The sequence below is a fragment of the Eumetopias jubatus genome, unplaced genomic scaffold (genome assembly GCF_037043125.1).
Source record: "Eumetopias jubatus isolate StellerSeaLion01/CBP00866 unplaced genomic scaffold, mEumJub1_p1.0 scaffold_14, whole genome shotgun sequence".
Classification (NCBI taxonomy): Eukaryota; Metazoa; Chordata; class Mammalia; order Carnivora; family Otariidae; genus Eumetopias; species Eumetopias jubatus.
In genome coordinates this window covers 33,259,428-33,275,426 of record NW_028274820.1, presented here as the reverse complement: position 1 = coordinate 33,275,426, position 15,999 = coordinate 33,259,428, and the positions used below count along the sequence as shown (strand labels likewise).

The 15,999-nt window shown below is 33.8% G+C and overlaps 1 protein-coding gene across 2 annotated transcripts in view; it reads right to left on the bottom strand.

Annotated features, from left to right (window-relative positions):
- Window positions 1–1,656: 1,656 nt before the first annotated feature.
- DBF4 (DBF4-CDC7 kinase regulatory subunit) overlaps window positions 1,657–15,999 on the bottom strand; it is a 31,110-nt gene continuing 16,767 nt past the window's right edge. The window contains exons 7-12 of one of the 2 annotated variants that reach the window (XM_028120141.2): window positions 13,612–13,648; window positions 12,312–12,357; window positions 8,398–8,526; window positions 7,833–7,947; window positions 4,864–4,988; window positions 1,657–2,791 (exon numbers count right to left, since the gene is read on the bottom strand). In XM_028120141.2, the coding sequence (XP_027975942.1) occupies window positions 1,807–2,791; window positions 4,864–4,988; window positions 7,833–7,947; window positions 8,398–8,526; window positions 12,312–12,357; window positions 13,612–13,648 (1,437 nt within the window). In that variant the 3' untranslated portion in view covers window positions 1,657–1,806. The remainder of the gene's footprint in view (window positions 2,792–4,863; window positions 4,989–7,832; window positions 7,948–8,397; window positions 8,527–12,311; window positions 12,358–13,611; window positions 13,649–15,999) is intronic. The other variant, XM_028120151.2, reaches the window with a different exon arrangement.

Here is a 15,999-nt window from a genome sequence, read left to right as displayed (position 1 = left end):
GATCTTTGAAGCTTCCTACTTCTTAAGATGTCTTGCTCCTTTAAAGATTAAGTGTCCTTTGGTGAACAAATCTGGGAACCAAACCACAGTTAAGTGCTTAGGTAAACACAACCCCAAAGGCACCTTGACAAGGTGACCATGTGCCTTGGTAAAAATTAAGAAAAAGTACTCATGCCTCTACGTAGACAATGTCATTTGCCAGGGCATAGTACTTACTGAGTACTGGAAGCTGAATTACTCCCAAACATCCTCTGCTTGGTTGAGTGCCCATCTGCATAACACAACCCACACAAATCCTATGTGGTGGTCCTGCTACCACCAATTGAAATTTAAGCATTTTTTAAAATGTGTGAAATACTTATCATGAAGATCTTGAGGGAGGGTGTTTTAAAGTCCAGTGTTCAAAATAGTACTTCAGAAATAGTGTGAAAATAAAGTTTAACAACTTTTAACTACTGGAGGGGTTCAGTCTGAGTCTTTTACTCCATATTAAATACAACTAAGGCAAACAGTGCCACTGCAAATTGAAGAAACTGTCACTCTAAAGTACAAGGATCATAGAGCAAGTTTAAATACCTTTCAATTATCTGGAAAAGGGAAAAAAATACCTTCTACAAATAATTTTCCAAGTTGCATCTAGGTTTTTAGAAGGCTGTCTGTAAAATCTGACTATATACACACATGCATTTGTGAAAGAAAATTCTAATTTACAATGGAAACAAGGTTTGCATGGATGCACTCTAAAGAATATTTCAGTGACCCTACTTTTAAAGTACTGGTATGACTGACTAAAGTTGTTGAAAAGCTAGTATTTCTCATTGAGACTGTCCAAACAGTCAAAATACACATCAAAACACATGAACTAATATATTGGGAGCCATATAGGGTTTCAAAAATTTAAGACTGACAAAGTTAATTTTTAAGATAATATATTCATAGAATACTCAATGGCACCAACTTTCATTGTGAAAAATGTCATTGGCTGTAAATGCCTCACTCCTGTAAGAACACACTCAAAAGCAAATGCCTCTACCAACTAAAGATAACAGTTGAAATTTTTCTTATATTTGAATATTCTCTTTTCTAAACTATTGACTTGCCAAGTGCCTGACCAAAGGCAATATTCACATGTTTCAATACTTTGAGTTCAATGCCATCCTCCTCCTTTCATTTCCTGACACCAAATTAGGGGATAATAAGTCATTTTTGGAAGACTTTATTTCTAAAGGTAAATAATTAAGAACAGTGGAAAAATTGTTTTATTCCATGTAGTAATCTGGTTAAGTTTTTCTTTCATGGCTTTTATTTACCCCTGCAAATAACCTAACTCCTCAGTGCCAATACACCAGTATGGTCCAATTAGGTCAAATATCAAGTACTAATGATTTCCAGAATCTGAACGCAAAAATTAATATTTTTCCTTTAGTATGAAAATTAGATTTTTAAAAGCAATATTCTCATGTTATGGTAATCTATTTTATTAATAGACTTTAGAAAGAACTAGACCGTCTAAATTTATAATGTTAAATACTGATATTCCCAAAATTTCACTTGAAATTAGTTTTCAGTGACATAAAACAATTATTCATAATTCCTAAAACATAGTATGTAAAAGGAGCCACAAGTTTATTTTATTTTTCTATAATAAGTATCCAATTCTGTAGAAAAATGCAAACATCACCTTTATTAATATTTACACTTGGTTCTGTAAACAAAGTTGGCAAAAAAGAAAGTATTTCCATACATATTTATAAAAATTTCAAGAATATGATCTTTATCACTTCTGAAAGGTATTCATTTTTAAGTCTAAAAGCCAGTAAATGTAGAAGTTGAAGGGGAAGAGAAAAATACTGACAACAAATTATTTGAATTTTCTTCTTCCCAAATATCTAAAACATCACATATACCACTGTTTTCAGTATAGCTTGTGAAACCCAAAAATTCTGACTTCTCTTCACTAGTCTGAAACAAGTCTAGTAGAGATTGTACTGGGGAACCACAAATCCTGTTTCCTTCTTGTGTAATAAGAAATTCAGTTCTTTTCTTATCTAATTCCACATTTGGTTCCAGATTTTCTTTTTTATTTCTTCCTAATAATATTTTCACTTTCCGATGGATCGTACCAGAAGGTAAACCATCCATATTGTTCAAGTCGCATTCACTGGTTTCCTCAGGGGTACTTCGGGATGGAGTCTTTGTCTGAATTGTTACGTGCTCCTGTGAACTGTTTATTGCTAACAAACCAGAATCATGACCAAAAATTGAATGAAGGTCCTTTTTCTTCAGATCCTTTGCTGGAAAAAGCACAATATCTGACTTTGGTTTTGGGTGAGATGCAGTATTATCCATACTGACGTTAGAAACTTGTACAGATGTCTGTAGCCTACATGGACAATGATCTACCCTTAGTTCTTCTAAGTCACTTTCATTTGTCATTAATTTATGTTCAGAAACGTCAAGGATGCATTCCTGTTTATTTTTATGCAGAGGTAGATGTGTAAAATTTTGTTTTATGTCATTTTCAGCTGTATTTAACATGGAACATTTGCTAGTTACTTTCTCGAGTCCTCTCAATTCACTTGAAGGGTAGGGGATGCATTCTGAAATAAACAGAAACTTCTGTTCAGGTTCCTGGATTTCTTTATAGAGGAAATGCTGCTCAATTACCTGTACATTATTTTCCTTGAAATCTTTCTGAGGAATATGCTGCAATTCTAGCTTTTCTTTTGGTTCAGACTTTTTCAGGACACTTGCAGTAATAGGAGAAAGTGATCCAATACTGTATTTTATTCTTTATAAAACAAAAAGAAAACATGAAATTGCTATAAAAAATTCCTGAGTAGTTTAAAGTCAAATTAATAATCTTTTAAAACTATTTATGAAATTTAAATTTAACTTAGAAAATATTACAAAAATACTAAAATCTTAACAGCTAAATATATTTCAGATGTTTTTCATAATAAAACTTTGCAGATACAGCTGAAAACTCTAGTGTACCCCCTATTCTCATCCATATTCTTCCCCTTCCTCCCAGAGGTAACCACTATCTTAAATATGGTGTTTAAAACTACTTCAACCATATAACTCAAAGAAAGATGAAAGTAAAGGGATTTGGTTTTGCTCCCAATTTTGTTTTCATTATCCTGAAAAATATCCTAACTTCTAAGCTTTCATTTACATTAATATCATCTCATTTTGCTTAACAATGTAGAAAATGAGTATTTAGACAAAATAGTAATCCTGAAGTTTCACACATGTATTTGACCTGAAAACCTCTTCTTCATGGAGTCTCTTAATATCCTTGGAACACCAGTTTGTATTACACAATCCTAAATTATATATTACCAGCTCACTACTGATGTTTTATGTTATACATGTCACAGATAACACTATAGGAATATAGAATTCAGTCTGCCCTTTCAAGACCAGCATGGACACTTTTATATTTATTTTGTTTATACTTTCACTTAAGATTCCTCTTGAACAAATGGAGTATTAAAAATACAAAAATACTAGTCCAACACCGCCCTCTCTCTCTTTCAATGTCTAGAGATGTTTAGTTGACTTGTACACAGATAAAAATCGTGCAGATAATATAATTAAGGAAAAACCAACTTATATATTAAGTACTAGTTCAGAATTTTGCTGCAGATTAAATTTTTAGGGAATTCTAAATTCTTACAGTAGCCTATATAGTTTTTTTTTTTTTAAGATTTTATTTATTTGTTTGAGAGAGAGAATGAGAAATAGAGAGCACAAGAAGTAAGAGGGTCAGAGGGAGAAGCAGACCCCCCTGCTGGGCAGGGAGCCCTATGTGGGACTCGATCCCGGGACTCCGGGATCATGACCTGAGCCGAAGGCAGTCGCTTAACCAACTGAGCCACCCAGGCGCCCCGCCTATATAGTTTTAATAGTTGAAAATATGCCTCCTCTCCAAATATATTATTAAGTCAGTCATGAACAACCATTCTGAATGTTACAGAAATAAGTTTAGAAACTGTTCTACCTAGATACAGTCAAAAGACTTTCCAGTTAATTTTCAGAAGCTATACCTTGGTATCCTATTTTCTAGTCTTTATGCCTCAAGATTAGTCTAAAAACAGCTATAAGGACTGAATAACCTAATGATTTATCATCAATTTTAGCATTTCAAAGATTTTTTTTTTATTTTGGATTTATGGGAACCATCTAACCAGGATCATTTAGTCAATGTGCAGTAAACTGTCAAAGAATAGCACTGTATTCACATTTAAAAGTCCTGTCAGTACCATTAGTAAGTATTATTGGCAAGTAGAATTTAAGCAAAAGTATTCAGTGAAAGTATAAAGAAGACTTAATGGAGGTTAAGTGAAGGAAAGTTTATTTAAACTCCTGAAGATCAACTAAAAATTCTAGTTTTTTAGTCCAAGTAAATGGTACACTTTATGGTCCTAGACCAGAGGTTGATAAACTATATAGCACATGGACCAAATCTAAAGTATTATTGGAACACAACCACACCCATTCATTTACATATTGTCCGTAGCTGCTTTCATTATACAATGACAAAGCTAAGTAGCTCAAACAGGTATGTTATGGTTCACAAAGCCTAAAATACCTACTGTCTGGTTTTTAATAAAAAATTTGCTAACTCCTCTTCTAGACTATAACATTAAGATGAAGACCTTAATAGTAATCTTAAAGTAAGCACTTTTGGTAGCAGAGAGAAGGTTGGAGTGGAGAGAAAAGAAGTAGTAAGTTCTTCACCAAATATACATTCTAAAAATATATATTCCTTCTAAGAACAAAACTTTGGATTTATTTTTAGTTTAATGAAATTGTTTAAAATTCTGGTAAAATTTAAAACTTAGGCTGATAAATTACCTTTTCTTTTTAGGCATGTCCCTTTCATATTCCACAAAATCAAAAATTAACTTAGATACAATATCATCAACAACTTGATAGTGATTACTCTGTGCAAAATTTCTGTGTTGCTCACTTAGAAGATGCTGAAACAAAAACAAAAAAGCACATAAAATCATGTAATTATATATACTTAAACCAAGAGATTCCTTTTTAAGTTTCCAATATTTTCATGCCCCAAAAATTAGGTTTCTAATAATTACTCCATAGAAATATCCTTTACTACAACTTCAAAGAATGTTAAGTAAAATAAATTTGTGGTTTAAATGGAACTGACAACGAATGAACTACATCAGGAAATGAAGACAGAGAAATACAACAGTAACATTTAACATTTACAGTATGCTAATACTGAGAAAATCTTCCTCTTTATTTTATCTTTATACAATTACCACTAAATAAATATGGTAGGTCTTATAAAATATTAAATAAATGAAATGTTATAGTTTTAACATATAAGATTCCAAAACAAGAATCCAGAAGGTAGATTACAAAAAAATGAAGTACAATGAATGCTGTGAAGTAAAAAAAAGAAAAAATTCATTATTGAGGAACACATTTGAGAATGAGCAAGTAAATGATCTCAATTACCCAATGCTTATAACGGAGAATATAGAAGTTATTCTCAGTCTTCCTTTTTTTAAAAAATTGGAACTAGTTGACAGTTATTCAGTCTAAGAGTGGTGAAGAACAAAAGTAAACAAGCTCAGTGTATTGGGATAAAACTCAAAAGAAATAAAGTTCCTGCTAAATAGGTGGACTCTCCAGGCTAATTCTATTATTTGTCAGCTGATCAGGGAACTGCACCTAGAAGGCTGTACCAGGATGATCACGCAAGAATCTCATTTCTGTTTCTCTAGTTTCATGTAACTTTTGATGATTTGATTTTATTTCCAAAAACTAAATTCTCCAATGATCACAAAAAAATAGTATTCTGGACTATTACTTCCTTACTTGCAAATTTACCACACACAAATTATCTATGTCCAATCATGTTAAATAAATGAGAAATAATTAAAATTTAAAAAGAAACACTAACTTTCTAAGTTCAGATTACATTTATACATGTTCTTCTGGAGAAATCTCCAACTTTTGTGTAGTTGCCCCCTACCTCCACCCACCTCTTATCATACCTCCTTTTCTATGTCTTGCCTTAAATGTTACTTTCTCCATTGAGTTTTCTATGTCTCTCATCCTACCTTAAGTACCCTCTCATTATTACCATTGTACTGTACATTCTACTTTTGTGACACTATCACTATCCTACTTGTAAATGCATTGTTTTATATCTGTCTCCTCCGTTGAACCATAAGATATCTAAGGGAACAGAATATGTCTGCCTTGTTTGTTGTTGCTTAATCTCTAGTAATCCAATTGGCTAAATGAATGCCTTGATACAGGTGGAAATGAAGCACTGTGAAATCTAAGATTCAAAAAACAAAAGAATATTTTATTCTCAGAGACTAAGAAACATAGATTAAAAGAATGTAATAAAAAATGATTTTAAAATATCAACCCCAACATCTACTACTAATTTTCCTTCCTTGTGTCAATCAGTGACCAAGGTTTTCATTTTTTAGTCCCAACATCTTCTGAGCATTAAATTAGGATTACAAATTGATATTAAGGAAAACATTCATTATAAATTATTCTATTGTAGCAATAGCAAAGTAAAATTTTGGGACAAATCTATAATTTAAATTTCAAATGACTTTTGGGAAGGGGAAATAGTTGAGATAGTTTTAGCTCCTTTATTATATAAACAAAACACAATAAACTAATAAAAAACACTAATATATTTTGACTTATAAAACAAACTTCAACTTAGAGTCTAAAGAGAGATAGTTTATTTCTTAGGTATTTACAAATATCATTCTTTCTCCTTAACTTCCCCACCATCTTCTACAAAACCAAGCACTGAAACATACGTCTCTACTGAAATCAACTCAAATAATAACAGCTAAAATTTAATAAGCACAGAGCCTGCCACTGTCCAAGGTCGCACAAAAAGGAACCCAGGATTCAAACCTGGGTAGCATGGATCCAAAGCCCTTGTTTTTTGTTTTTGTTTTATCACTTTACAAACCATAAATAGTTCCCATCTTCAAAACTGTATCTTCATTGAATGTCCCTTTCCAACTATTCTATTTCTCTTTCTGCTACTTCAAAGAGTAATCTCTACTTTCTTCTCATCCTACCATTAGTAAAGCATATGCCCATTTTTTAATTGCTCAGGCCTGAAGCATCTTCTACTCTAGTCACTCCCAACTTCCAATCCACTGGCAAAGCCTCTTTGCCCCACTTTTAAATTATATCCACAATCTAACCAAGTCTCATCACTTCCACCAGGCCACCACCATTAGCTGAATGGTTTCTTCAATCCCAACAATCAGTTTAATTTAGCACTTTGGCACTGCTAATTTCAATATCCACAAGTCATGTTCCCTCACTTCCTAGGTTTCTAGTCAAATATCACTTTATCAGTTAGCTATTCCTTGTCTAAATAAATATCTACACCCCCATTCCTGCTTTACAGTTTCTTAATGAAGTGATCTGCTGTTCTCTATATATACTTAATTACTTTCTTACTACGTGGTTACATATCTCTCCTCCCCTTTCATAGAATGTAATTTTCATAAAGGTAGGGAATTGGCCTCTTTTGTTCAATGCTGTTTGTTCAGAGTAGTGATTGGTACAACACAGGTACTTGATAAAAATTTGTTGAATGAATGAATAAAAATTAGTTTTCAATAAACATTTTCCCACCTTGGGTTCCTAAAATTTAAGATAATTCTATCAAAAAGAAATATATGCTATTTAGTCATTATGAAGTTGTGAGCCACAATCAGAAAAGTAAGCTAAAATTTACATTAGTAAATATTCATATTTACTTAGAAACATCAACCCCCTAAATATAAAATCATATTTACAGTTTCAAGATCTTCATATTTCTGCAAGCAACATTCACAATATCCTTTTTTTTTCTTCTCTTTCAATTGGAGTTGAACTGGGATGCCACCACATTTATTGCCATCCGTTTGGATTCTGATAGAAATATATGATAAAAGAATTAATTGCTGAATATTAAGAATTTATAAAATGTACAGTCCTCACCTATCAATCTGCCATAATCTCCACAGATGTTTATATCAACAAATACTTTTATTGCTTTTTAAGAAATTGAGATGCAAACTAAAAATGTAGTTATTTTTCTGGAGAATATTTCAGATCACTTAGGAGAAATAACACATTTTAATTACTTGTAAATATTTGCAAGCCACCCCTCAACCTTAATCTCTTGATCCTAACATGCCTAACGTGACATACTTAGGAAAGATTCAGACTTCTAATCCAGCATTAAAAATATACAGGTGGGAAAACCATTAACAGTGATCAAACACGTGCACACACACACACCCCCATCCACCACAGCATTTAATTAATTATTTTAAATGTTTGCTTAAAAAGAAAAAATTACTTGAAGGTTAAACAAACCTTAGTTTAACCTGAGTTTGCTTTTGGATGCTAGATGGCTTATCTACATCAAATGGACTGGAGGGCTTCTGAATAGAATAATTTATAAAAGGCATATTGGTCAGCTGAAGATAAAATGGTCTATAAAGTCTAAAAAAAATAAAAAGACAAATACATGAGATTCTTTATCATGAAAAAAATACAACGGAAATCTTATATTTCAAATCAAGGAATTCATCTGGAATCTGAAATAAATAACAGAAATCAGTTAGGCTTCCTTTCCCAATTCATGGACCTAATATCTTTTTTTAAATTTTATTGTTTTTTATTGTTATGTTAATCACCATACATTACATCATTAGTTTTTGATGTAGTGTTCCATGATTCGTTGTTTGTGCATAAAACCCAGTGCTCCACGCAGAACGTGCCCTCTTTAATACCCATCACCAGGCTAACCCATCCACCCACGCCCTGCCCCTCTAGAACCCTCAGTTTGTTTTTCAGAGTCCATCGTCTCTCATGGTTCGTCTCCCCCTCCGATTTACTCCCCTTCATTCTTCCCCTTCTGCTATCTTCTTCTTTTTTTTCTTAACATATATTGCATTATTTGTTTCAGAGGTACAGATCTGTGATTCAACAGTCTTGCACAATTCACAGCGCTCACCATAGCACATACTCTCCCCAATGTCTATCACCCAGCCACCCCATCCCTCCCACACCCCCACCACTCCAGCGACCCTCAGTTTGTTTCCTGAGATTAAGAATTCCTCATATCAGTGAGTAGACCTAATATCTTTTTAACATAAACATCTTTTTTTAATTATGGTAAAATACCCGCAAAATTTACTATGTTAATAATACCTTTTTTTTTTTAAAGTAATCTCTATGCCCAAAATGGGGCTTGAACTCCACAACCAACATCAAGAGTCACATGCTCTTCCAAATGAGATAGCCAGGTGCCATTTTTAACCATTTTTAGGAATATAGTTCAGCTGCATTAAGTACATTCAGTGTTTTCCAACCATTAACATCATCCATCTCCAGAACCCTTTTCATTTTTCAAAACAAAAACTCTGTACCCATTAAACAGTAAGTCCCCATTCTCCCTTCTCTGCCCACCCCTGACAACCATCACTCACTCTACTTTATGAATCTGACTACTCTAAGTACTTCATCAACTGGAATCTTGTAGTATTTTTCCTCTTATTTCACTCAGCATAATGTCCTCAAGGTTCATCCATGTTGAAGAGCATTTGTCAGAATTTCATTCCTTTTTTTAAGGTTGAGTAATACTCCATTTTCTATATATACCACATAATCCATTATCTATTGATGGACATATGGACTGCTTCTACCACTGGGCTACTGTAAATAGTGCTGTTACCAATATGCATGTGCAAGCATCTCTTCAAGACCCTTTCAATTATTTTGGAAAAATAACCAGAAGTGAAACTGCGAGATCATATCATAGTTCCAGTTTTATGAAGAACCTCCATACTGTTTTCCACGTAGTTGCAGTTATTTTACAATCCACGAAGAGTGCACAAGAGCTCCAATTTCTCCAATTCCTTGCCAATACCTATTATTCTAGGGGGTTTTTGTTTGTTTGTATCCTAACAGGTGTGAAGTGATAGATATCTCAAGGTGGTTTTGACTGGCATTTCTGTGATGATTAGTGATGGTGAACATCTTTTCATGTGTTTGTTGGCAATCTGTACATCTTTGAAGAAATGTCAAGTCCTGTAACCATTTTTTAAATCTGATAAATTGAGGGGTGCCCAGGTGGCTTGGTTAAGCATCCGACTCTTGGTTTTGGCTCTGGTCATGATCTCATGGATGTTGATAGAGCACCGAAGTGGACAGCAGGGTGTTTGCCTGAAGATTCTCTCCCTCTGCTCTTTTCCATACTCAAGTGCACAAGGGTGGTCGCAAATAAATCTTAAAAACAAAAAAAACAAAAACAAAAACAAAAACCTGATAATTTGATTATCTGTTGACTTCTTTATACTTTTTTTAAAAAATCAGATTTTTATTTGAGTTCCAGTATAGTTAACATACAGTATTATATCAGTTCCAGGTGTTTATAATACAGTAATTCAACAATTCCCTACATCACCCAGGGCTGCTCCTGTTTGCCCCAGGCATTGTTCAAGCTATAGCTTCCATTTGCCTCTCCATAGGCTGCTGTCCCTTTAAGGGTAGGGACCCATCTATCACTTGCCCTCCCAGCTCACCCAGTGCTGAGTCAGCAGACTTTTAAAGCTCCAGAATCCAAGCCTGACTGGTTATACAAAGTTAGGGATTTCACCCCTCTGGTTTTCAAAGCCAGACATGGGGATTTATCTTCCCTTAGTGGGCTCCCTGGTGCTTTCACCTCTCTGAGCCATAGCCTACAACTCTCTCCCTCCTGCAGACAGCTCCCAATCACCAACTCTGCCCTTCCTAAGCTCTCAGATGCAGCTTCTTCTCCACATAGTTAAGTTTGTTCTGCCAATCTTCACATCATTTTCTAGTTTATTTGGATGCAAGTGCTAACTAGTTGTAAACAAGGGAAGGGGTGACCTCAGGGTCCTCCTACTCCAACATCTTCCCAAGCTCCCTCACATATTACACTTTATTAGATATATGTGATTTACAAATATCTTCTCCCATTCCATGGTTCCATCCCATTTCACTCTGTTGTGCACACAAATTTATAATTGTGTTGCTTGTGCTTTTGATGTCATATCCAAGAAATCACTGTGAAATCCAATGTCATAAAGCTTTTCCCTTGTTTCCTTCCAAGAGTTTTATGCTTTTAAGTCTTTGATCTATTTTAAGTTAATTTTATACATGGTAGTCCAACTTCATTTTTCTGCACGTGGATATGTAGTTTTCCCAATACCATTTGCTGAAGACAGACTGTCCATTCCCCACCGAATGATCTTGACATCCTTATCAATAGTCATTTGACCTAAATGTAAAGATTTATTTCTTAGCTATTTATTCTTTTCCATTGGTCCACACATCTGTCTTTACGTTGTTAACAAGCTGTTGTGATTACTGAAGCTTTTAGTAAATTCTGAAATCAGGGAAGTTTAGATCTTCAACTTTGTTCTTCAAGATTGCTTTGGGCGTTTGGGGTCCCTTGCGATTTGGTATGAATTTTAGGATGGATTTCTCCCCTTCTGCAAAAAAAGTCATTGGGATTTTGACAGGGATTGCACTGAATCTGTAGATCACTTTGGGCGTACTGACATCTTAGCAATATGAAGTCTTCCAATCCGTGACGTTGGATGTCTTTCCATATATTGGCACCTTCTCTAGGCCTAATTTTGAACTGCAATTTTTTTTCATTATAATACATTTCATAAAAAGAAGCATTCGATACATCTTTGTCACTTCAGTGAGTACTCAAAAGAATTAATCACATATGTCTAAAGGAAGAGGTCAAGAAAAAGTTACTGAAATCTTCCATGCCAAATTAATTTACTTGTAACTGTAGTCTTAAGATTACCCTATAAACCTTCAGAGTAAGTTCAGGAAAACTACTAAATTAAATGTTATACTCAGATTTTGTACTTCCAAATAGTACCTACTAATATATTTCACAAAGTAGAAGCAATCTTTAAGTAGTAGTTTTGATCATATGGTACTCCATTTAGCTAGTGAATGGTTATTTGAAATACTACAAAAATGAGTTGGTCTCATGATTGCTCTAAAGTAGATATTTCAAGGAATTATCACCTATAGCATACTGAAACTAAATTAAGCTAAAAATTGCTTAATTTTTGAGCGAAAATTAATTAATGCTACTTTCTACAACTTGTGCCACCTACGTATTAGTATAATATAAATCTAACATAAAGAAACCTAATAGTATTAGTGGAGATAGCTTAATTAGATTTTCTCTTTTAATATTATATTTAAATTACCAATTGAACTTAGATACTTACTGGCTCATATCTTCCACCTTTACAAAAGGTTTTTTGAGTCTACCTGCTTGAGAATATACAAAACATATTATTAGATATGTACAAATCCAGGAAATAAAAAAAAATCCCACCAAACTGTACAGATGTTCCTCAATTTACAATTAGGGTTACACGTCGATAAACCCATTGTAAGTTGGAAACATCGTAAGTCGCAAAATCCATTAAATACACCTAACCTATCAAACATCACAGCTTAGCTCTAGCCTAACTTAAAACATGCTCAGAACACTTATATTAGCCTATAGTTGGGCAAAATTATTGAACACAAAGCCCATTTATAGTAAAAAATGTTGAATATGTGATGTAATTTGTTGAGTACTGTACTAAAAGTGAAAAACAGAATGGTTTTAGGTATATTGGTTGTTTATCCTTGTGACCACATGAATGAATGGGAGCTGCAGCTCATTGCTGCTGCCCAGCATCAGGAGAGTTTCATATGGCATACTGCCCACCCAGGAGAAGATCAACATTCAAAATTCAAAGTACAGTTTCTACTGAATGTGTATTGCACCATTGTAAAGGTGAAAAATTTAAAGTCAAAGCATCATAAGTCAAGGACCATCTGTACCCATTATCCCTTTCATTTCAATTCAGTTAAGTCTCAGGTGAGGTATTTTACAATATCAGCCCATTTCCAAAATGACAGAAATTCTTTCTACATTCTGAGATTCTTAAAATGAAAGGATTCCCTGCAAAGGATCTATGAAGAGAATTCAGAAGAATCATGAGCTAAAACAGGAAAAAAATCCAACTTTTAATTTCACTAATCTCTAACTGAAATTTAACATTTCCTCTAGTTATGCATTTAAGCAACAGGATCACAGTGGTATTAGCAGTGCCTGTAATTCTGAAACCAAATGAAAGAAATACTTTCATATCATATTAGTTATTACAGATCTCAAAGAATCATTTATGCTCACCACTTCAAAATTACAGTAGAATCACTGCTAGCACTTGTTTTAAATGTGTAAAAAAATCAAGTATATCACCATTTCATAATTAAAAATTTTCTGACAACTGAATTTCATTTACTTTCTCAGTAACCTAATAATTTTTTTATATGTTTTTTAAAAACATTACTCTGAAAAGGGGTCCATAAGCTTCATCAGACTCCCACAGGGGTCCATAGTCCAAAAAAACTAAGACCTACTGAACACGTTCCCTGCAGGGTCGTTTACATGATCTTCCAGAGGATTTTTATAAGATCTGTTCTATTTTCTAAAAGCAAATCAAATACAATTAAGGATATCAAAATACTTACTTCTTGCTTTCTGTGTCCCAGTACCTACTCTTTTCCCCTAAAAAAAAAAAGGTGAAAAGACTGGGTTTGAAAGTACAATGAAAGCAGCAACTGCAACTGCTCATTTTTATCCTGAAGATAATCATATAGGAAAAGAACTATATAAAAGAAGGGTGATTACTATAGTTTTGTGGGGGGAAAAAAGAGAAAAACTTGCTTTTAAAAATCAACTCAACCCAAGAAATCAAACAATGAACACAATACAAACTCACTTTTATAATACACCCAACAAATACCTTGCATTCTGGCAATAATTGTTTTTGTCTTTACAGAAAGAAATCAACCAATAAGGAAAAGTACAGTTAATGAAATAATTTAAAAATAGTCCTAAAGTTATTTTTATGCCCTTACTGAGCAAACTTTTGTGATAGACTGAACAAAGGAATTATTAAAATATTTATTAGTCTGTTGATTCCTGTCCAGGTGGAGTATGTCCAGTATGGTCAAACAATCCCACTGATTACAACTAAAACTCTAGGAAAAATACAATAAGCAACTACGAGGACTAAAAAGTAAGCAAAAGCAGGCATATTGTACAAAGAAGTCAAACTCTGAGAAACCAAGTTTAAGAGGGTGTATTTCCCATCCTCTTTTTCTCACAATGTTGCCTAAAGGATGAGCCTCTAATTACAGAGCTGGCAGAAAGTAGTGGAGCCAGTGGCTAAAACGCCTATATAAATCACATATTTCTGGCTTAAAAAAAAAAAAAACAAAAAAACAGGAAAGAGGTTCCTGTAGTCCAAAGAGTACAAAGGGAAACCATGGACTATTATATCTTTCTTTTCTCCCACAGTTCTATCCTGAGGGTGGACCCTAGTTATGAAACTGCAGTTGTAGGTGCCATAGGCAGCTAAAATTGAGGAACCCTAACTTTCTGAACAGAAGAACTAGCGACAGGGTCATTGTGGGATGGAGAGTGAAGGGGAAACTGGAGAAAGTAGCAAACTGGAAAAGGGGATCCCTAATTCCCTATATAAACCCACATAAGTGCCAGACTTAATATCAAGGCTTTGAAAATAGAACTAAAATTTAAACCACTGCCCAAGTCTTAGACTAACCTATAAATGATGCATGTGCAGAACAGTTACATACAGATCTTTGAAAACCAAAACTGAGAGCAGAACTGCCATGTAAAGAAATTGAGATAGAATCGACAGTTTAACTCACACACAACACACACACACAACAATCACGACAGCAACAAAATCAGCATTCTCCAGAGTACTATAATAGCTCTGAAGTCTATACAACATTACACTTAGAATATTTAATATAAGTCAAAAATTATTTGACATTAAGAACCAGTAAAAACATCATCAATTCTTGAGGGAAAAAGATAATCAGATGCCAACCCCAAGATGTTCCTGATGTCAAAATTATCAGAAAGACTCTAAGGTAAGGGCAAACAGACTTAAAATGATGGAAAGATACAAATTCTCAGCAGAAAAACTATAAAAAAAGGAAAACTGTAGAAGTCTAGTGAAGACTAGTGTAGAAGTCAAGTGAAAAATACATGATTTGAAACACAGAATTAACTAGATGGGCTTGAAAACAGAACATAGATGACAAAGTGAAGTGTCAGTGAGCTGGAAGACTGATGTAGAAATTTTTAATTAGAAGAACAGAAAAGAATGTGGAAAAAAAATGAACAGTGTCTCAGGGACCCAATAAGTACTTTGTATTCTAGCTATAATTAATATAAAAGATCTAAAATTAGTATTATTGGAAATGTAGAAATAGAAAAAAAAATGGTGAAGATTTTTAACAAAATAGCCTACTTTCCAAACATAAACTTACAGTTTTAAGAAGCTTAGTGAACAACAGAATAATCTCTAAGTAACCCATGCCAAGGCATATCACAACCAAACTGTTGAAAACCAGAGATAAATTAAAAATCTTTTAAGTACATAGAGAAAAATGATCATTATTTATAAGAAAACAACAATTTGGGCGCCTGGATGGCTCAGCCAGTTAAGCAGCTGCCTTCGGCTCAGGTCATGATCCCAGAGTCCCAGGATAGAGTTCCGCACTGGGCTCTCAGCTCAGCGGGGATCTGCTTCTCCCTCTGACACTACCCCCTCTTGTGCTCTCTCTTACTCTCTCCCCCTCAAATAAGTAAAATAAAATCTTAAAAAAAAAAAAAAACAATGACTACAGATTTTTCATTAAAATCCGTGGAAGCCAGAATATAGCTATAGAACACCTGTAAAGTACTGACCTAAGAGTAAAGAATTTTTTATTCCTAATTCGTTATCGAGTGAAACGATCTTGCAGGAATGAAGGCAAAATACATTCTCACATTCTCTTCTACATGACTTTTTCGAGGAAAGAGGTTAACACAAATGCAAA